At 44.2% G+C, this 23,246-nt stretch overlaps 1 protein-coding gene across 6 annotated transcripts in view; it reads left to right on the top strand.

Moving 5' to 3' along the window:
* The window catches only part of LOC120049193 (ELAV-like protein 2), a 31,770-nt gene extending 9,033 nt beyond the window's left edge, over nt 1-22,737 (top strand). For 2 of the 6 annotated variants that reach the window (XM_038995423.1, XM_038995426.1), the window contains exons 2-7: nt 169-412; nt 6,920-7,023; nt 12,783-12,936; nt 13,981-14,206; nt 17,095-17,133; nt 22,407-22,737. In XM_038995423.1, the coding sequence (XP_038851351.1) occupies nt 169-412; nt 6,920-7,023; nt 12,783-12,936; nt 13,981-14,206; nt 17,095-17,133; nt 22,407-22,737 (1,098 nt within the window). Of the gene's footprint in view, nt 1-168; nt 413-6,919; nt 7,024-12,782; nt 12,937-13,980; nt 14,207-17,094; nt 17,134-17,594; nt 17,613-22,406 lie in introns of those variants that run through there. The other 4 variants (XM_038995425.1, XM_038995427.1, XM_038995428.1 and 1 more) reach the window with 3 other exon arrangements.
* Nucleotides 22,738-23,246: the final 509 nt, after the last annotated feature.

Below are 23,246 nucleotides of genomic sequence, written 5' to 3'. Positions count from 1 at the left end.
ATGCATTTTAGAATTGAAAATGCTTTCCAAGTTTATTTCCAAATTCATTAATATCAAAAAACGTGTATTTTCAAATAAAAGATATGAAAACTTTGAATGTATGTAGAAGTAATTAATGTTTTTGAAATAGTATTTGTACCCGGTCTGTGGACTTTTCTGTCTCTTTAGCAGGTAATTGCAGCCATGGAAACACAGCTGTCCAATGGGCCCACTTGCAACAACACGAGCAACGGTCCCTCAACAATCTCAAACAACTGCTCCTCTCCGGTTGAGTCGGGGAGCATGGAGGACAGTAAAACTAACTTGATAGTAAACTACCTGCCTCAGAACATGACCCAAGAAGAGCTCAAGAGTTTGTTTGGGAGCATCGGGGAAATTGAGTCCTGTAAATTAGTTCGAGACAAAATAACAGGTAAGGTATGCAGATGCCATTGAATTGTTAAGAGATGCTCAATTGTTGTTGTTTTTTTAAAGTTAATGTTTATTTTTTGGGAGGGAGTATATCAGTTGAGACCACAGCCATGTGGTGGTTTACGGGTGGATGATGTCATGGGCATTTGTCTCTTTTGCATACATTTTTTCCCTCGCTAACTTGATGCCATTTTATTCTCCAGTGTCATGAATTATGGAACGTTGTGCTTTTTATCCCCAATTAAAGCATGGATCTTGCTTTTAAAGATTATATTTAGTGAGGCGATTAAGTCTCTGAGCAAAATGTTATAATTAGATGGCATCTCTAAGTGAAAGCCATTATGAAATTTACCCAGCAGCAAACCAGATTGACTTACTCTAGAAAGGACTGATTGTTAAATATCACTCGTTTAACTTGTTCTTTTAAGACGGGTTGCTCCTGTCATCCATCATGCCACAAGCAATGCCAAAGGGGGGCGACCCTTTGGGTATCTGGACATGAAACATTCGTTTTCCTTTTAATGGAAAAGGACTACTTCCTAGGTTAACATTTTACAGGATTTTGTCCAGAAATTTTACCTGAGGTGACATTTTCACTGTAATACACCTGTATTTGTTGAATGGCTTTTCTAGGTGGAAATCTGAATGTCACCATTTTTCGATCAGTGGCTGTGTGAAGGAAGGGCAAACGCTGCCGAGCTCAAGCAAAAGGCAAAAGCACACATTGACGTGACATCTTGGACATGACTATGTAGATCACGTGTCAAACTCGTTCCACTGAGGGCAGAGTTGTCTGCCTGTTTTTGATCCTCCCTTGTACTTGATTGATTGAATTAAGGTCAATGATTAGTTAGGAACTCCCCCTCACCTGGTTGTCTTGGTCTTAATTGAAGGTAATAAACCAGCAGACACTAGACCTTCCATGGAAAGAGTTTGAGACCCCTGGGGTAGATGAGGCCACTGTCGCTGGATCATGACTGCTCAGTGTATCAAGGTTCCCTAGACCTCTCTGCTGGTTATAACGCTCACACACAGGGACTTGGTAGTGAGTCTGTAGCTATAGTGAGAATTGTATCCGTTTTCATTTGCATTTGACCCTGAACCATTTACCGTGCCTCAGTGTAGTGCGTTACCTTATGACCTTCAGAGTCTACCAATGGTATAAGACCCCCCCCCCCCCCCACCACCCATAACAAGTGGAACAGTTTGAATTGACTCAATGTGTTTTTGTACTCATAAGCAATGTTCCAGAAGACTGCTGCGCAGAAGAAATATCAGCCCACTGAAAGAAACATGAGATTTCAACTTCACTCAACTTTCTGGAGTTTTTCCCCTGTGATCATTATCAACGTTTCCCTTTTTAACGTGGCAGTTGATCAAATCAACACAATTTTAGCGACTTTCAATGCTACATACCAAAACAAACTATGCACGAGATTTTGGTTGTAGGCAGAACACATCTATATGCTAATGCATAATTATCATATGGATCTGTCAGTCCCTTTTTGAACTGGACTGTGTTTACAGCATGAGCGGTCGTGAGTAGATGCAGCTCTCGCTTTGATCTCAAAACAAGCTGCATGTACTGTAGCCACGTGTGCACATTTTTGTTCATATTTGTTGTTAGTTATTAGCCCAGTTATAGATATTCTAGTCAGCAATATGGGTGCGATTGCTTCCTACAAGAGCACAAAATGTGTACATTTCTATGTCTTTGAAAATCGCTTTTTTTCCCTCTGTCTTAAAGGAGTGTTGTATTTTAATGGGCTTGAATTAGCCAATAGGAAGAGGGTAGCATAATTTGTCCTTTCTGTAATAATTTTATGGGAATTGTCTTTTTTATTTTTTAAAGTGGTTTCTTGCATCAAACATTCAGTCACCGTGTCTGAAGGACAAGTGGATACACAGGGTCATTTTAAGCTTTGCATGTTTTTTTGTTTTTTCAAAAGTCTCGTGGAATGCACATAGCCAATGTGGTGTTCAATGTATGCCTGCTACTGTATGCTGACTGATAGAACAGCTGGTAAAATGTTGTGGAAGGCTTTTTCTCCATTGTTTTTGATGGTAGACCTACATTATTAAAATAGCCGTAGTAGCCTGTTTGGCCACTGTTAGTTTTAACTTAAAACTGGTACAGCCTCCGTGTTCACAGTAAATGAGCGCTGGAAGTTGCAGAGTTTTTACAACATTCACGTTCGCGCTCAGCACAACAAATTTGCTCAGTCTCCCCCACCACCCAAAAAAAAAACATTTGAGCAAACATTCATAAGTTTGTAAATTTTAGTCCTGTTTGTACCTGCCATGTCGGTTATTTTTTATATGGCGGGCGAGTACAGTATTTATTTAGGCAAACTCCCAAGGTCCTCTGATAGTACTAGCCCTGTGCAACAGGCCTGTGTTTTACCAGACATTCCTTTGACAGGTGCTGTTTGCAGTTTGAGCAAGAAAACAACTGATTTTGATAATGCTGTGCATATAGTTCATATGAATTACCTACATTTTTATCAAGTTTCAAAATGAGTACTTATGTTTATAAGCATGTTTTATGCCAATGAATAGAATGTAAACATCTCCAAATCCATCAGTTTAATTAAATGGCAATAAAAATCCCAGATTTCGCCACTGAGCTAAACTTTTTGGAAATGGCCAGTTCACTTCCTAATAACGCATCTCAGGTGTGCTGTTCAGCAGCTCGCGGAGGGGGGCTGTGTGTGTTTTCATTAGGAGGGGGGCGTCTACTGTGGCTCGCTAAACTAATGATCACGCTGCCTCAAAATATTATGGGGACACCTATACATTTGGAAGCCAAGCACGAGTTATTAGTGTAGCCTTATATTGTCTCGACAGGTTGTTGAATATCTTCATACCTAGAATAAAGTCTCCAGCTTTCCGTCATGAATCAATTGAATGAGAGAAGTAAAAAAAGAAATATATATATATATTTTTTTTTACATGGGGTGGTTTGGAAAAAGGAATCCCGTGTCAATCGTCTTTAGGAATAAGGCACCTGCTCGGTTAATAATTACACAACCAACTTCTCTAGTAATACTAGTCACATTGAAGTAGAGCTGTAGATGATTTGTCAATGATATTGATCTATTCCCGGTGTAGCTCGTCTTCATTAAATAGGCCTACCTGTAAACGAACAACTCTCTCCCTTCTAAAATATGAATGGTGTTGAATATTTTACCATGCTTACATATAGCTGAGAAGCTTTCAAACGAAAGACTGTCTCCTGGTAGGCTCCTGTGCGTGCTTCTCAGTAACTCCACCTCGTAATGGTTTGTTCAAGTCTAAAAATACAATGCTCTCAGTGTTTTGAGCTAAATGCATCCGTGTCCCTGCATGCCCGGTACTACACTGTGCTCTGTGTCTAATGAGGGATACCCATTCTCTCTGAGGGGGGGAAAAAAAAGCCACTCGCCATAATTATACACAATACGCAGCGAGGCTAACAACCTGTGAAATTACTGTGCTTTGTGCCATATTCTGCTTGTCTCCATTTTGAAAAAGTGATGTGTTTTGCATGTGAACTGGCTATACTATTTACTGTCACATGGGATGATGTCTGGATTAAGCCTTTTCTCCCATGAGAGATGCGTATGGAAACCGTATGAATGGATAGGGGTTCGGGGACGATACTAGCGTCGCAATACGCGTTCTCGTTGTGGCAAAGGAAATAAAACACGGAAGTGGTTTTAACTTCCTTAGGAAAACGGCCCTAATGTTGGAAACATTGTCATCCAAGCTATAATCACACAATATTTACATACGGCAGCATTTTTTGCCATGAAACCTATTGCAATACTGGCATTGTCCCGGGACTAATAATGGGACTGGGCCTTTTTCTTTTATTCTCTTGGTAGTCTTCTAAACAAACAGATCAGCCTTGAGTGGTGTGTTACTTTTGACAGATGAGATTATTTATTAGTGGAAGTTGTCTGGAATACGTCTGAATTGTTAATCTGACAACGGTGTTTAAATAATGTAACTATGAGGTGGCTAAGGACTGTTATGATGGTTTGGACTAAGTGTGATTGTCTGCTTTGGTAAGCTTTTAGCTGTTGGCAAGTGAGATGGGTATGGATTATTTTTTTAAATCTTCAGACGAGTGTGAACAACAGGAAGTGTCTCATGCTAGCTACCTCAGATGTTGAGTAATCACCAGACATCCTGAGAGATTAACCTGTATGTCCTCTAGTGCAATCTTCGTGTTTTAAATGTGCCCCCCCCCCCCCCCCCCCCCCTGGATTGCCTGCAATGTCTGGGGAACCAATTAGAGTATGGGCTCCTCAAACATCTGCCTAATCAGAACAAAGGGATTATCCATAGGAAAGGACTATCCATAGGAAAGATCTGTAGTTTTCTCAACATAGCAGAATCCAGTCAGGATTTGTTTGCCCTCCAGGCTCAAATGGAAGTGTCATCTCACCGGCTCATTTCAAAGGCTCACTGTTTCTCCTGGCTATTGCGCTTCCCCGATATGCAAGGTGAATTTAAGTTTATCAACTGGTCTTTATAGCAGCCGAGGAACCCGTGCGAGCACTGGGCTCACGGTGATGGCCCACATTGAGCCAGAATGGGAGTGAATCTCCCAATCTCTCATTTTTTTAAATATTTTTTTATAGCAAGTAAAATGGCAGACTGTTTGAAGAGAGGCCTGTTGAATCTGCATCCCACGTTGAAGCATTACATGTGTACGTTTGAATTTGGTTTAAGGGGGTAATTTGTGGGTGCTACCATGGTATTATGAAAATGCCCTCCCCAAGATTTCAATCTAATCTCATTTTAGGTTTCCATATCTTAATTTATTAATATCTTTATTTATTCATATATTTTGAAGTTGCTTGTGAACTTGACCACCAGTCGAATTGCAGACTAAATGGAGTGGGTGGAGGAAATTGAATTGACAGTGTGCACATAAGGAGTGGGTGTCAATCTATTGTAGATTTTGGAAATAAATGATAGAGGGAACACGTTGAACCTCGGCGCTCGTCTGTGTCAGATGACTCACTTCGAAGCAGAGGAATCTTCCGGCAATTGGTGACTTCACGACCTTTTGTCAAGATGGGCCAAGATTCTGAGCCTAGGCCTTAATAGCTGTTTCAAATGCTGCCAGTTGGCATGTGGATTCATGTTTTAGAATATCCTGTGGTTGAATGCATTGTTATTGAAAGACATTGGATGTCCTCTATTGTAGATATCCAGGGTACAGGGCTGCAAGCTAGAAGGGGGCGGGACGTACAGGGCTAGAAGGGGGCGGGACGTACAGGGCTAGAAGGGGGCGGGACGTACAGGGTGAGATGGGGGCGGGACGTACAGGGTGAGAAGGGGGCGGGACGTACAGGGCTGCAAGCTAGAAGGGGGTGGGACGTACAGGGTGAGATGGGGGCGGGACGTACAGGGCGAGAAGGGGGCGGGACGTACAGGGCGAGAAGGGGGCGGGACGTACAGGGCGAGAAGGGGGCGGGGACGTACAGGGCGAGATGGGGGCGGGGACGTACAGGGCGAGATGGGGGCGGGGACGTACAGGGCGAGATGGGGGCGGGGACGTACAGGGCGAGATGGGGGCGGGGACGTACAGGGCGAGATGGGGGCGGGGAGTACAGGGCGAGATGGGGGCGGGACGTACAGGGCGAGATGGGGGCGGGACGTACAGGGCGAGAAGGGGGCGGGGACGTACAGGGCGAGATGGGGGCGGGGACGTACAGGGCGAGATGGGGGCGGGGACGTACAGGGCGAGATGGGGGCGGGGACGTACAGGGCGAGATGGGGGCGGGGACGTACAGGGCGAGATGGGGGCGGGGACGTACAGGGCGAGATGGGGGCGGGGACGTACAGGTCTGCAGGCTAGATGGGGAAGGACGTCTTGTGATTTACCCAACATCTGAGGTAGCTAGCACGAGCAGCATACGGCTTAAGCTAAATACACTGGGCCATGGGAGACTCTAAATCACCAGCCAGTCAAACAGAACATGAAGAGAAATGAGGCCAGAGATGTGCAGTATGTAAAGTCAAGTTATGAGAATGGGAGGGCCCCAGGACTAGTTTTCCTCGGTGTTCAACAGACTCAGTGACATTTTCCACTTCCAAACACCTTCTAAATCTGTGGTATTCAAAGTCGGGAATCTGGATTTTTTTTTGTGTGTGACTTTAGCTCAGAACCATTGTGGCTTCAAGTTCATCATATGCTCTTTAAAGTGGAACTGTTGTACATCCTGTTGAACTGTTGTACATCTATCTAGTCTTATGCATTGGTGGGGTGGCAGGTAGCCTAGTGGTTAGAGCGTTAGCCCAGTAACCGAAATGTTGCTGGATCGAATCCCCTAGCTGACAAGGTAAAAATCTCATTCTGAACAAGGCAATTAACTCACTTTTCCCCGGTAGGCCGTCATTTGTAAATAACAATTTTGTTCTTAACTGACTTGCCTAGTTAAATAAAAGAAAGACCTGATCTGCCCACAGTTGAACTTTTAGTAATTCTAATTGGTTTGTTTTCTGATTGCAGGGCAGAGCCTAGGTTATGGATTTGTGAATTACGTGGACCCGAAAGACGCAGAGAAAGCCATTAACACATTAAATGGCCTGAGACTACAGACCAAAACCATTAAGGTAAGCAAACACCCACCGATCACTCAAGTATCACATGGGATTGTTCATCCAATTGTCCACTATGATGGAATTTTAACCTGGTAACTTTATTCTTATTGTTCTATTCTGTTATCCTAATGTTCTATTATGTTACTTTAGAATATAACAATGTTCTATTATGTTACGGTTATATTCTAATGTTCTATTATGTTACTCTATTCTGTTATTCTAAGCCATTTCCATACGCTTAGTATCCAGTTGCAAAAAAGGACCATTGCATGGTAATTGTGTGCTGTCCAAATGTTCTAACTTCCTGTTTGGTATTAAGTAGAGTCATTGTGAAGCAAGGAGAGGGGAGCCTGTAATATGTAGAGCAGAGCTGTTTCTATGGTTGCATGTGCTGCTGTAGTGCGCCGAGCGCCTGTGTATGATGCCGGTACAGGGAGGTGGCTCTCTTATTGGTATTCATCTGGCAGAGCCGGTATTGATGTGCTGGAGAAACTCATTTGCTTCATGCAGTGCGTCAGGACCTGTGAACGCTGGGGCTGATTTTTATTGGATGTGATTTTCCACGGTACATACACTGGCCTGATCCAAGAGGGGGAGAAAATGGCTGCTTGTGAAAACATGTTCTGCGTCTCTAAACCCCCCCCCCCCGACGTCTTAAATAGGAATGGGCACGTTTATTCAAATATACACAGGAACGTTAAGTAAATAGCCTTTACTTTTTTTATTTTTTTATTTAACTAGGCAAGTCCGTCAACAAATTCTTATTTTCAATGACGGCCTATGAACAGTGGGTTAACTGGTCTAGGAACAGTGGGTTAACTGGTCTAGGAACAGTGGGTTAACTGGTCTAGGAACAGTGGGTTAACTGGTCTAGGAACAGTGGGTTAACTGGTCTAGGAACAGTGGGTTAACTGGTCTAGGAACAGTGGGTTAACTGGTCTAGGAACAGTGGGTTAACTGGTCTAGGAACAGTGGGTTAACTGGTCTAGGAACAGTGGGTTAACTGGTCTAGGAACAGTGGGTTAACTGGTCTAGGAACAGTGGGTTAACTGGTCTAGGAACAGTGGGTTAACTGGTCTAGGAACAGTGGGTTAACTGCCTTGTTCTGCCCCTGAACAGATTTGTACCTTGTCGGCTCGGGGATTCGATCTTGCAACCTTTCGGTTACTAGTCCAACGCTCTAACCACTAGGCTACCTGCCGCCTCTAACCACTAGGCTAGTTGCGCGCGTTAGTCAGAGGTTCCATGTGTAGCAACGCGAAGTGGGAGATCGCTGATGCAAAATGGCATTAAATAAATAAATGAGCGGATTAAGTAAGCTAAATTAGGAGTAGGCTACAACGAGTAACCAACAGGTAGCATGTATAATCTGAATGGCGTTGTTGTAGATGAGGAGCGTAAGCAAAGCAAAACTTCCTCAGTTTGCCTAGCTGGCTAGCTAACGTAGCGCTAAAGACAGCCTCTTACAGATCAGTTCATAGACCACCTATGGCAGCTACACGTATCGATCTAGCTTGGCTCTGGCTACTTTATCTCTCCCATGCCTCAATGTCACGTGCCAGCCCCTGCTCATCTCCCCCTGCAGTCAGCGTGCACCTTCTCTCCCGAGTTGCCCAGGCTGCGCAGAAAGCATGAAGTTACAGTCCCCAATAAATGGTTTTATCTCGATATCCATATTTTTATTATTCGAATAGTGAAAGTATTTTGAATATTTGTCCCTACTCTGAAATTAGGACACTGGCATTAATATGGAGTTGTCCCCTCCCCCTTTGCTGCTATAACAGCCTCTACTCTGCTGGGAAGGCTTTCCAATAGATGTTGGGAACATTGTTGCGGGGACTTGCTTCTATTCAGCAACGAGCATTAGTGAGGTTGGGCACTGATGTTGGGAGATTAGGCATGGCTCGCAGTCGGCGTTCCAATTCATCCCAAAGGTGTTCGATGGGGTTGAGGTCAGGGCTCTGCAGGCCAGTCAAGTTCTTCCACACCGATCTTGACAAAAAAATTCTGTATGGACTTCTGCTTTGTGCACGGGGACATTGTCATGCTGAAACAGGAAAGTGCCTTCCCCAAACTGTTGCCACAAAGCACAGAATTGTCTAGAATCTCATTGTATGCTGCATTGTTAAGATTTCCCTTCACTGGAGCGAAGGGGCCTAGCCCGAACCATGAAAAACAGCCCCAGACAATTATTCCTCCTCCACCTAACTTTACAGTTGGTACTATGCATTGGGGCAGGTAGCGTTCTCCTGGCATCCTCCAAACCCAGATTCGTCCGTTGGACTGCCAGATGGTGAAGCGGGATTCATCACTCCAGAGAACTTGTTTCCACTGCTCCAGAGTTCAATGGTGGCGAGCTTTACACCGCTCCAGTCGACGCTTGGCATTGCACATGGTGAGCTTAGGCTTGTGTGCTGCTGCTCGGACATGGAAACCCATTTCATGAAGAAAGGTGCGGCAGTTAGCCTAGTGGTTAGAGCGTTGGGCCAGTAACCGAAAGGTTGCTAGATCGAATCCCTGAGCTGACAAGGTAAACATCTGACAAGGTAAACATCCTTCTGCCCCTGAACAAGGCAGTTAACCAACTGTTCCTAGACCATCATTGTAAAAAATAATTTGTCCTTAACTGACTTGCCTTTTTAAAATAAAATGAAGCTCCCGACAAACAGTTCTTGTGCTGATGTTGCTTCCAGAGGCAGTTTTTACTTTACAATACAGCACTTACAGTTGACCGGGGCAGCTCCAGCAGGGCAGAAATTTGACTAACTGACTTGTTGGAAAGGTGGTATCCTATGACGGTACCACGTTGAAAGTCACTGAGCTCTTCAGTACGGGCCATTCTACTGCCAATGTTTGTCTATGGAGATTGCGTGGATGTGCTCGATTTTTTTCCTTTTTTTTCTACATCGGTCAGTAACGGGTGTGGCTGAAATAGCCGAATCCACTATTTGGAAGGGTTGTCCACAACCACCGAAAGTGTGTGTGAGAGAGAGATATAGAGATATATCACACAATTCTCCAGCTGCTCTTTCAGAAGTACAAAAGAACATGAGCCAGTAGAATATACTTTGTATTGGCATCAAATGCAGTGTGTTTGGAGTTTTAATTGGAGTGAGTGAATTTTATTGATCAAATCCATCGGGCCAGATTGCGAAGCTGGTCTTGGTAGAGGACCGTTTAGCGGGTTTGACACCTAATGAAATACAGCCGTGGTAAACGGCCCCAGATAATAGACAGGTCTGACACACACAGACCTGTAGGCAGCCACCCACACTGCTCAACACTGTCCCCACGCTTAAACTCTCACTCTGTGTGTACTCTCACTCTGCGTAGAAGGGGAGGGTATCCTCAGAAAATGAAAAGACTGTTGAGGTGTGTATTCTATTGATCTTCAGGTCTAGTGGACTACCTTGTGTTTTCTATTACACGGATGTGTTTTTTTTTAAACTATTTTTATTTGTATATGTATGTTCTTCTGGCTAACCAGTTTTGGTCCCAGTGTTAAGGCGAAACGTACCTACAGATTGTGTACAGAAGAACTTGGATGAGGGGGGTTAGAAGGATTACTTTATCCTATCCTAGGTATTCCTTAAAGAGGTGGTGTTTCAGGTGTTTCCGGAAGGTGGTGATTGACTCCGCTGTCCTGGCGTCGTGAGGGAGTTTGTTCCACCATTGGGGTGCCAGAGCAGCGAACAGTTTTGACTGGGCTGAGTGGGAACTGTACTTCCTCAGAGGTAGGGAGGCGAGCAGGCCAGAGGTGGATGAACGCAGTGCCCTTGTTTGGGTGTAGGGCCTGATCAGAGCCTGAAGGTACGGAGGTGCCGTTCCCCTCACAGCTCCGTAGGCAAGCACCATGGTCTTGTAGCGGATGCGAGCTTCAACTGGAAGCCAGTGGAGAGAGCGGAGGAGCGGGGTGACGTGAGAGAACTTGGGAAGGTTGAACACCAGACGGGCTGCGGTGTTCTGGATGAGTTGTAGGGGTTTAATGGCACAGGCAGGGAGCCCAGCCAACAGCGAGTTGCAGTAGTCCAGACGGGAGATGACAAGTGCCTGGATTAGGACCTGCGCCGCTTCCTGTGTGAGGCAGGGTCGTACTCTGCGAATGTTGTAGAGCATGAACCTACAGGAACGGGTCACCGCCTTGATGTTAGTGGAATGGAAGCCTCTATGGAAGGTGAACAACATACACAACCCAACCATGTTAGAGCCAGCTAGCCTGTCTATGGAAGGTGAACAACACACACTAAGCCTACACAACCCAACCATGTTAGAGCCAGCTAGCCTGTCTATGGAAGGTGAACAACACACACTAAGCCTACACAACCCAACCATGTTAGAGCCAGCTAGCCTGTCTATGGAAGGTGAACAACACACACTAAGCCTACACAACCCAACCATGTTAGAGCCAGCTAGCCTGTCTATGGAAGGTGAACAACACACACTAAGCCTACACAACCCAACCATGTTAGAGCCAGCTAGCCTGTCTATGGAAGGTGAACAACACACACTAAGCCTACACAACCCAACCATGTTAGAGCCAGCTAGCCTGTCTATGGAAGGTGAACAACACACACTAAGCCTACACAACAGACCTGTATGAGATTTGGCTTGAATGGACCATATACAGGTAACTGCCAAAGTAAAGGAAACGGCAAGGTGTCTTAAAAGGGCGTTGGGCAACTACGAGCCAGAACTGCTTCAGATCACCTCGGCATAGATTGAGTCTGGAAGTCTATTGGAGGGATGTGACACCCTTCTTCATTTTGGTGTTTTTTTGTTGGTGGGGGAAAACGCTGTCTCAGGCGTCGGCTTCAGAAACTCCCATACATGTTCAATTGGGTTGAGATCTGGTGACCTGAGACGGTCATGTGATTTACAGGGTTTTCATGCTCATGGAAACCATTCAGTTACCACTCGTGCCCTGTGGGTTGGGGGGCATTGTCATCCTATGGGGGCATAGCCATGGTAGTCAAAATAATGGCCAGCCCAGCATTTTAATACATGACTCTAAGCATTATGGGATGTTAATTGCTTAATTAACTCGTGAACCACCTGCTTTCAATACACTATAGTGGTAGGTGTGTGTGTGTGTGTGTGTGACGATGTCACAAGGATAATACAATTTAATCAGCTTTTCTTTTTTCCCAAATGGATCTAAACTCATTCAAGTGATCAAATACTAACATCCCTTTTGAATATTTGTGCCCATCCCTAATACCAACCTCCCGCAAACGCCCACTTATTATTATTAATATTATCCTTCAATACTTTTTATATCAAACAAGCCTACTAAGTGTCTACAAAAAGGTCTGGAACCTGAAATGTTTTCATCAGTGCAGAAAACACTTGGTGTCACTCCCACCCAGGTTCTGTTCCCTCCCCGCTGTTCACACACCGCCTTGGGTTTGGAACATTCCAGAAGCCGTCATGGAGACTCGTGAATATGAATTTCCCCGTAATTGTGTCAGAAGTAGATTATTATTTTTTTGTTCAAATAAACAACAATTTATTCAGAGCACTGGATGTTGATCATTGAATTCACTGCTTTTGATTGGCCCTCCACTCGTTAGACATAAACACGGGGGGGGGATTTTGCGCGTTTCTCCACTGCTGGTAGTGTGTCAGGGCTGTCGTCACCGTTTCAGTAAGGGCACTAGTGGTATTCTTCACTGTGAACTGTCATTGGTTAGTGTCCTCTTCTATACACCAGTCTGTGGTTGGTGTATTGAAGAGGACAATTAACCAGTCTCTTGTAATTGCTCCCGCTCTAGGTTTCCTACGCTCGTCCAAGCTCAGCCTCCATTAGAGATGCAAATTTGTATGTCAGTGGCTTACCAAAAACCATGACTCAGAAAGAACTGGAGCAGCTCTTCTCTCAGTACGGACGAATTATTACCTCACGCATTCTGGTGGACCAAGTGACCGGTGAGTAGGAAGTTCCCACTCGCTCTCTCTTTGTGTTTTGTCCCAGTACCCCCCCCCCCCCAGCCAGGCCTCAGGAATAAATTTGAGGTACCACTGTGTCCCAACATGCCATTTTACTGCTGTAGCCTTTCATAAATGTACATAGCTGGATGAAATATGAAATTGATTGTAGAGTAGAAAGATTGAAGTGTAGTAATTTAATAGTATGTACATCTTCCCTCTATCTCTACAACTTCCTTCTGCCCTCCCCTCGCTCTCTGCCCTGCCCTCCCCTCGCTCTCTGCCCTGCCCTCCCCTCGCTCTCTGCCCTGCCCTCCCCTCGCTCTCTCATATTGGCTCGCTCTCCCTCCGTATTGCCCCTGAAGGTGTAGCTGTAATGTCTGTTTCATGGCAAGAAATAATATAAATGTTATTATCTCCTCCATTTCTAAACTGCCATGTGGAAATGGAATCTGTACGCTCCTTATGAAATACTAATAAACACAATCTCTCTGCTGTAGAAATGTATAATATTCAGTCAAGGGTTAGGGACAAGGCTTCCAAATGTAATTTGTTGCCAATACAATTATAATTTTTTTTGTGTAAGAATGTGTGCCTATAGTGGGTTTGGAGAAGGAATCTTATTCATGCTTCTTTGTCTGCGGATGGGTTCAGTTAGCTTATTGACTAAATTATATCGTTGCCATGTGGGATTTGTTGTGCTGATTTTGAAAAATAACTTCAAAAAAAATAACTCAGTTGTAGGCTTGATGTTTTGATGACCCAGGTTGACCACAAATGTCTGTTTTATATACAGCTTTTTATTTTCCCAAGTATATTGACATTGCCTTGCAATAAACTAGCAGTGTTTCTGATTCACGGTCCTGGCAACTAGCGTCTTCACTAGCGTCCTGTACAGGCGGTGTACTTGTACGTCAAGCTGCCTCACTTTTTCTGCAGTTCTGGCTCAGACTAGGCTTACTTAGTAATATGACATGTAGCTAACCAAGTCACAGAGCTCCACGATATTGCCACCTGTCTAAACATGACGTTTGTGTTTCCCAGGTGTCTCCAGAGGGGTGGGTTTTATCCGGTTTGACCGGCGAATCGAAGCAGAAGAAGCCATCAAGGGCCTGAATGGCCAGAAGCCACCGGGCGCCACAGAGCCCATCACCGTGAAGTTCGCCAACAACCCCAGCCAGAAGACAAGCCAGGCTCTGCTCTCTCAGCTGTACCAGTCGCCCAATCGAAGGTACCCCGGACCCCTCGCACAGCAGGCACAGCGCTTCAGGTAAAAGGGGTACACCAAAAACAAACCCACCTACCATAGCAGGCACAGCGCTTCAGGTAAAGGGGTACACCAAAAACAAACCCACCTACCATAGCAGGCACAGCGCTTCAGGTAAAGGGGTACACCAAAAACAAACCCACCTACCATAGCAGGCACAGCGCTTCAGGTAAAGGGGTACACCAAAAACAAACCCACCTACCATAGCAGGCACAGCGCTTCAGGTAAAGGGGTACACCAAAAACAAACCCACCTACCATAGCAGGCACAGCGCTTCAGGTAAAGGGGTACACCAAAAACAAACCCACCTACCATAGCAGGCACAGCGCTTCAGGTAAAAGGGGTACACCAAAAACAAACCCACCTACCATAGCAGGCACAGCGCTTCAGGTAAAGGGGTACACCAAAAACAAACCCACCTACCATAGCAGGCACAGCGCTTCAGGTAAAGGGGTACACCAAAAACAAACCCACCTACCATAGCAGGCACAGCGCTTCAGGTAAAGGGGTACACCAAAAACAAACCCACCTACCATAGCAGGCACAGCGCTTCAGGTAAAGGGGTACACCAAAAACAAACCCACCTACCATAGCAGGCACAGCGCTTCAGGTAAAGGGGTACACCAAAAACAAACCCACCTACCATAGCAGGCACAGCGCTTCAGGTAAAAGGGGTACACCAAAAACAAACCCACCTACCATAGCAGGCACAGCGCTTCAGGTAAAGGGGTACACCAAAAACAAACCCACCTACCATAGCAGGCACAGCGCTTCAGGTAAAGGGGTACACCAAAAACAAACCCACCTACCATAGCAGGTACAGCGCTTCAGGTAAAGGGGTACACCAAAAACAAGCCCACCTACCATAGCAGGTACAGCGCTTCAGGTAAAGGGGTACACCAAAAACAAACCCACCTACCATAGCAGGCACAGCGCTTCAGGTAAAGGGGTACACCAAAAACAAGCCCACCTACCATAGCAGGCACAGCGCTTCAGGTAAAGGGGTACACCAAAAACAAACCCACCTACCATAGCAGGCACAGCGCTTCAGGTAAAGGGGTACACCAAAAACAAACCCACCTTCCATAGCAGGTACAGCGCTTCAGGTAAAGGGGTACACCAAAAACAAACCCACCTACCATAGCAGGCACAGCGCTTCAGGTAAAGGGGTACACCAAAAACAAACCCACCTTCCATAGCAGGTACAGCGCTTCAGGTAAAGGGGTACACCAAAAACAAGCCCACCTACCATAGCAGGCACAGCGCTTCAGGTAAAGGGGTACACCAAAAACAAACCCACCTACCATAGCAGGCACAGCGCTTCAGGTAAAGGGGTACACCAAAAACAAACCCACCTACCATAGCAGGCACAGCGCTTCAGGTAAAGGGGTACACCAAAAACAAACCCACCTACCATAGCAGGCACAGCGCTTCAGGTAAAGGGGTACACCAAAAACAAACCCACCTACCATAGCAGGCACAGCGCTTCAGGTAAAGGGGTACACCAAAAACAAACCCACCTACCACAGCAGGCACAGCGCTTCAGGTAAAGGGGTACACCAAAAACAAACCCACCTACTGCGTTTATGATTAGAGCCAAGTCATAGCCTACCTACAATGACATGAAATCCATTTATTCCTCATAGGGGAGAAACATTTTAAAAACCTCATTTGAATTGTCTCACTTTACAGTGGAATACTTTAGACTACATGACGCTATAACGTTCTGTTTTACTCACTATCAAAACATCCCAGAGTTATTCAAAATAATTACGCTATTCACATTTTTACTTTGTGTTCCTCCTGTTACAAATATCTAATCTTGTTGAATGTGGGTCTGAGGGATTTGAGTATTTTGGTCATTAAAACACTTAACTATTTGAACCCCCCCCCCCCAAGGAAAAGAGACAAAAAAACAAATTAGCTTATGTTCTGTATTGCCACCCTTCCTTATTGCTGCTGAATGACTTCTTATTGAGCTGTCCAAATTCACATTTTTGGCAGTCTTGGTGTAAGAAATGTTGGTGGCAGTCTTAGCACATTTTTGGCAGTTTTGGTGTAAGAAATGTAACTATCATAAAAGCTGAATATTTATTGAAGGGTCAATGCAGCCTTTTTTTTAATTTAATTTTTTAATCTCAATATCAAACCACTTCTGGGTAATTATTTAAGTACCTTACTGTGATTTTTGTTTTCAATTAAAGTGATTTTTTTTTAAAGCCTTTAGCTTGGACGGAGTGGGGATGAGAAAAGAGAACATTTTGTTCTTATTGGTAGAGGTTTGGAACTCTCTTATTGGTCTATTAGCTAATTTACTGCATGGTGATTGGTGGTCACTATGCAAAGCCAAAACTCCATCCCACCAAAACGGGCAGAGAATCCAGGCGGTCTTTTCAAACACTAAAATGGCATTATGATAATTTCCACAGTATTATTCCATCATAGTGTGGAATTGTGTGTGTGTGTGTGTATATAAAACACAGGAAAATCACATTTGACTGCACTGGCACTTTAACAATACTTATCTTCCCTAGTGACTCACTTTTTTTATTTGCCTTTTTTTTTTTAAATGTGTGTGCACTTGTAGTGCACAATGGCTTTTGTGTTTCTTTTCATTATTCTTGTTGACATATAATGGCAATGCGCTTGTCCTTTACATCAACGTTAGTGCGTCTATACCACACAATGTAAACAAGGCAATTTGAATGTAATTTCCCTGGGGATTCCCAACGAGTTAAATTGCTTAGCTCGCGTTAGCCAAGTCAATTATGAGAGACAAATCTCTGAAAACATATGCTCATTTGGGGGTCATCTTTTTATGAATGTGTTGAACTTCAATGTTCTGCAGACTGCTGTATTTGCTGTATTACTAAACTCCACTTTCATTTCAGGTTGGACAATCTGCTCAACATGGCATATGGAGTCAAGAGGTAATACATCTATTACAGTTGCAGTTTTGCATTAGGACATTTCTTTGGGACTCATTGGGTGTTTTCCATCCGAGGTGAGGCCTAGATCATTTCCCCATGACTGTATTCAGCTGTTCCCTGAACCCTATACTGACTAGAATGTTGAGGTTGTCGGTCAAATATTCTGGCGTTTTGTGTAAACCAGTGTGAGGGCTATGGGGAGGTTGTGTGTGTTAGTGGAGCGCGGGTCAGCTGTTTGTTCCTCAACCACCCGACTAGATGTGACAATCCGAGGGCTGCACCCGACCCTAACCCTCTTAATATAGAACATGTTCTGTAGGCTACAGTCAGATGGCGGGATGATTTTGACAGGGGATGCAGGATTTTGTTGGCCTGATTTTTACATATGTTTCTGCTTACAACTTCCTGTATTTTGGTAAGCTATTTGTTAGTCAACTTGTCTATAATTTAGATACATGCAGCTTCTCTTCTGTCATTATGTGTTGCCCTGTAAGACTAAAATAAATCCCTTGCTCACCAGAATGATAAAATGAATGCTTCAAATCTAGTTTACATCTGTAAAGTTCTGTCATCTCTGCTTCTTTCGTGGAAACAAAGATGTTTAGGGACCGGGGCGAAAATGCAAGAAAAAAATGTTGGTGCAAAATTTTGAAATTATATCAGTTTGACCGGTTGTTTTAAGGTCATGGAAAGCTTTGGAAACAACCCAACATGTTTCTGATAAGATTTCAGTTTGGCTTGAATACATATTTTATGTGTTTGAAAAAATACTATCAGCTTTTATGATGCTGATAAAGGTTGCACCTCTACACAGACGTTATTGAACTGCACATTCAAAATATTGAATGAAGAAATCATATTTCTCCCACTCCTGTTCCCGAGTCAAAACATTTGGGTTAAAATGTTTAATTCTGCAGGAGTTAATATTAAGGCTGTGTGAGTTTATAGACCTTCATTCAGTGTCTAGATTTCAGTTTCCATTTAACCCATCTGAACAGTAGGCTAGAGTTCCCTTATGGTGCCGTAGGTCTATTTTGAAGTCCCCATCTTGATTGTCGAATTTGTATAGCGCCTCACAATCATCACACATAAAATAGGCACTGCCATCATCCTCTTCTACCCCTTAAAATCTTTCCCAAACATTACTGTTCTGACCCTCCCTCCTCTTCAACTCTAAATTCCACAGCTTTCTCTTATTGACTTAAACGTTGACATTGCCCTTTTTTACCGCCGTGGATGGACATTAACTTTTTCTTCCCCGTTCCCAAAAGTATTTGGTGTGTAGGCTATTGGGCCCATGTACAGTTATTCTCTAAAGCTCAGACTCGCTCACTAATACCAGATAGACTTCACTAATGAACAAAAAAAACCTCAATGTAGCCTATAGATAGAAATTGCACAAGAATGTGATGTTTTTCTAAGTTATTTTCTCTCAATTCGACCCGCCTCACGGATATCACCGTGAAAACTGCAGGTCAACCCGCACATCGCGTGTGTGTGCGTGCGTGTGTGTGAAGGAGAGCGGGTCAGGGGCGAACAAGCTCCCGGGTTCTGAGGCTGATTCACGCTGGCAGGAGAGATGCCAGTGACGGGTCACATGTCAGACAGTGAGTGCCTACCTGATCCTATAACCCTGGGCACTCTTTCTGCCTCTCTTTATTCCGCCTTTCTCTCTCTTGCACGCTCTGCCTCTCGCGCTCTTACCTTGATCCATTATTGACAATCGTGTCCCGTTTTTAAACAACAGAGACGGCAGTGTCAGCCGCCTCTCAGGAACTTGACTCCAGTCTGGCATTTTTTTGTTTCAGCTTCATTTCACCCCCCCCCCCCCCCCCTTTTCTTCCTTGAAGCCTGATTGGAAGTTCAATCCTTCTGAAGGCTCTCCTTTCCTTCACTGGTAGACTTGTGATTTCTTACTGCTCGTGGGCTGGTGTCTTGGTTCTGTGATGCTCTGAGCACACCTGTCATGACGCATGTTCCCAGAGAGGACAACTAAAGCAGCTTATCTCATCTGACAACTGCTGAAATAATTCATGCTCTCCTGTGCACTTTGCTTTTTATTTTATTTTTTTCTCTCTCAAACTGCAAAACCACGATTTACCTACGAGCTGAGATTTTCAGGAGACTTCATTATTGTCTTTTTGTAACCTGACATCTAATTTCATATGGTGGGATTTCCCTCCTGGTTTTTCCAGGAAATTCCTCCACTCTGCTATTTAGGAAATATCCCATGTTTTTCCTAAGGTGGTCGGTCACGTGGCAATGAGAAAGTAGGGTTATGGTGGTTAATCGGTTAGTCACCGAAAATACATTTGCTTTTGGGTTAATATGCATCATTTAGTGAAGTTAAATTGGTGTGTATATTTTTGCTAATCGTCATGCATTTTATCTATCACGCGCACAGCATACAGAGCCTAAATTGAGAGGAATATTACCTGTCAGACAGCATACAGAGCCTAGTTATAAACTCAGCAAAAAAGAAACATCCTCTCACTGTCAACTGCGTTTATTTTCAGCAAACTTAACGTGTAAATATTTGAATGAACATAAGATTCAACAACTGAGACAAACTGAGAGTTCCACAGACATGTGACTAACAGAAATGGAGTAATGTGTCCCTGAACAAAGGGGGTGGTCAAAATCAAAAGTAAGTCAGTATCTGGTGTGGCCACCAGCTGCATTAAGTACTGCAGTGCATCTCCTCCTCATGGACTGCACCAGATTTACCAGTTATTGCTGTGAGATGTTACCCCACTCTTCCACCAAGGCACCTGCAAGTTCCTGGACATTTCTGGGGGGAATGGCCTTAGTCCTCACCCTCCGATCCAACAGGTTCCAGACGTGCTCAATGGGATTGAGATCCGGGCTCTGCGCTGGCCATGGCAGAACACTGACCGTCCTGTCTTGCAGGAAATCACACACAGAACGAGCAGTATGGCTGGTGGGTCATGTCAGGATGAGCCTGCAGGTAGGGTACCACATGAGGGAGGAGGATTTCTTCCCTGTAACGCACATATTGAGGTTGGCTGCAATGACAAGCTTAGTCCGATGATGCTGTGACACCATGACGAACCCTCCACCTCCAAATCGATCCCGCTTCAGAGTACAGGCCACGGTGTAACGCTCATTCCTTCGACGATGAACGCAAATCCGACCATCACTCCTGGTGAGACAAAACCACGGCTCGTCAGAGAAGAGCACTTTTGCCAGTCCTATCTGGTCCAGCGACGGTGGGTTTGTGCCCATAGGCGACGGGGTTGCCGGTGATGTCTGGTGAGGACCTGCCTTACAACAGGCCTACAAGCCCTCAGTCTGAGCACTGATGGAGGGATTGTGTGTTCCTGGTGTAACTTGGACAGTTGTTGTTGCCATCCTGTATCTGTCCCGCAGGTGTGATGTTCGGATGTACCAATCCTGTGCAGGTGTTACACGTGCTCTGCCACTGCGAGGATGATCAGCTGTCCGTCCTGTCTCCCTGTAGCGGTGTCTTAGGCGTCTCACAGTACGGACATTGCTATTTATTTCCCTGGCCACATCTGCAGTCCTCATGCCTCCTTGCAGCATGCCTAAGGCACGTTCACACAGATGAGCACAGACCCTGGGCATCTTTCTTTTGGTGTTTTTCAGAGTCAGTAGAAAGGCCTCTTTAGTGTCCTAAGTTTTCATAACTGTGACCTTGCCTACCGTCTGTAAGCTGTTAGTGTCTTAACGACTGTTCCACAGGTACATGTTCATTAATTGTTTATGGTTCATTGAACAAGCATGGGAAACAGTGTTTAAACCCTTTACAATGAACATCTGTGAAGTTATTTGGATTTTTACGAATTATCTTTGAAAGACAGGGACCTGAAAAAGGGACTTTTATTTTAGGAGAGGAATAGTCTACCACCTGTCAGACAGCACCAGAGTAGATCTTCAAGTAGTCTTTTGTAAGCCTTTTGTAAGCCCATTCATTGGTCAGCCCAGTCATTGTACAACAAATAACAATTTCTAGATGCAATCGAGTGTTAGCGTTGATGGCCATGATTTTAAAAGGAGCTTTTTATTATTTGTCCAGTCTCAACTTGTAATTAAACGACGCCTCCCATTCGACCTGAATAGGGTTGCAACCATAGCCTGCCTACCGTTACATTTACATTTAAGTCATTTAGCAGACGGTCTTATCCAGAGCGACTTACAAGTACATACATTCATACTTTTTTGTACTGGCCCCCTGTGGGAATCAAACCCACAACCCTGGCGTTGCAAGCGCCATGCTCTACCAACTGAGCCACACGGGACCGTTGACTCTCAGCGCATCACCCACTGCTTGACCGCTTTGCACTGGGAGCTTGAGGCAGTGTAATTGTTTTGAAACCTCAATGTTATACTTTAAATAAAGGCATGCCATACCTTGCTTCAAAGTAGCCTAGTGAAAGTCCATCCACAGAAACGTGGAGGCAATTATTTTTTTTTTATAAAGACTTCCTCATGCCATTTAACCAGCATTTCTCTCCTGCTCTATTGGTTTTCAGATCAACATTCTTTCATTTTCCAGAAGCCAAAGGCACAATCCTAGTCATATTAGCAACCCATCATTAGTTGTTGGTATTAGATATCCTCCTCTTTCTAAGTTTTTTATATAACTGAGATTTTCATCTGTCACATGGAATTACTCGTTAAGTTGTGCTGTTTTTAGAACTGGGTTTTCCTCTAATTGCATTTTGACATATAGCCTATTATTAAACAAGACGATAGGCTTGCTATTTTTGCATGTTTCTATTAAGCTGGTTTGAAAAATGTCCAATCCATGTATACATGCATAGTATCAGAGAGGGCGAAGCGAGAGGTTTCATGCTCACCAAAATCTGTCCTAAATAAGCCCATTGCGTTTCTATTAATTTGGGCCTAAGCTTGTCACCTGCCTTCCTCCTTGGGTCGGAAACATAAGCATCTTGTCATTTATATACAGGTCTCTGATCGTTTTTTCTGTCGGTCACGTCATTTTACTGTTGTCTGGTTAATGAGGGTCAGTTAGTCGGCAGCAAAATTGACTGAAATGGTCATCCCTAAATGGGGTACGTTTTGGCTCAATTTTAATGTGGTCATAAACATGCAGTGGCAAGTGAACATCAGTTTTTGTGCAGTTATATAAACCTAAAAGCTATTTAATTTCAATGAAAAGTCACTGAAATGCAGTACTGTATTTCATGACAATAATATTGTCGCCACCTAAAGTGATGCTTGTCTGCTGTTTGGGTTTTGTATTGACCCATGCTTGTCTTTTTTTACAGCCGGTTCTCCCCCATGGCCATCGATGGGGTGACCAGCCTGGCTGGCATCAACATCCCAGGGCACGCGGGCACCGGCTGGTGCATCTTCGTCTATAACCTGGCTCCGGATGCAGACGAAAGTATTCTGTGGCAGATGTTTGGGCCGTTTGGCGCCGTCACAAACGTCAAGGTCATCCGGGACTTCAACACAAACAAGTGCAAAGGGTTCGGATTTGTCACCATGACTAACTACGACGAGGCAGCCATGGCCATCGCCAGCTTGAACGGATATCGCCTCGGGGACAGAGTTCTGCAAGTCTCGTTCAAAACCAACAAAACGCACAAAGCCTAATCTCCATCTCGGATTGTTTATAGAAAACTCTATGGAAAAACCTAAAATGGAAACGTACCGAACGTAAACTTTCTACATGAGTAAAAACATCTTTGTAAATCAGTGTTACGAAGGGAAACTATACTTAGCGTCCAACATTGGTTTTTCTTTCTTTTCCTTCATCGCTAGGCTTTTGAAACTTCTTAAAATACTTTGCGTTAAACCAGAAAAAATACTGCAGGTTTTCACGCCTGTCTTTAAAGCTGGACCTTTTAAAATGTTACTAAAGGTTTTTTTTGTTTTTTTTTGTTTGCACCATCTGCTGTACAACAGGAAGTTTTGTAAGGCTTTGTGTAGTGATTTTTCTTTTGTATTTTTCTGTGTCCTGATTTGCCTTGGTGCTTTTTTGAGTCTTAAGTGGTTAACGAAGTATTTATTTTTTGATTATTCAGTAAAAAAAAAAAAAAAAATTGTTAGTATTATGTTTATCGTAATATGAGTTAGTTATTGGTTGGCTGCATAATATTGCT

Source organism: Salvelinus namaycush, chromosome 6, assembly GCF_016432855.1.
Source record: "Salvelinus namaycush isolate Seneca chromosome 6, SaNama_1.0, whole genome shotgun sequence".
In the NCBI taxonomy this organism is placed as follows: domain Eukaryota; kingdom Metazoa; phylum Chordata; class Actinopteri; order Salmoniformes; family Salmonidae; genus Salvelinus; species Salvelinus namaycush.
Note: the sequence above shows the minus strand (reverse complement) of the source record. Positions and strands in the feature narration are given on the sequence as shown.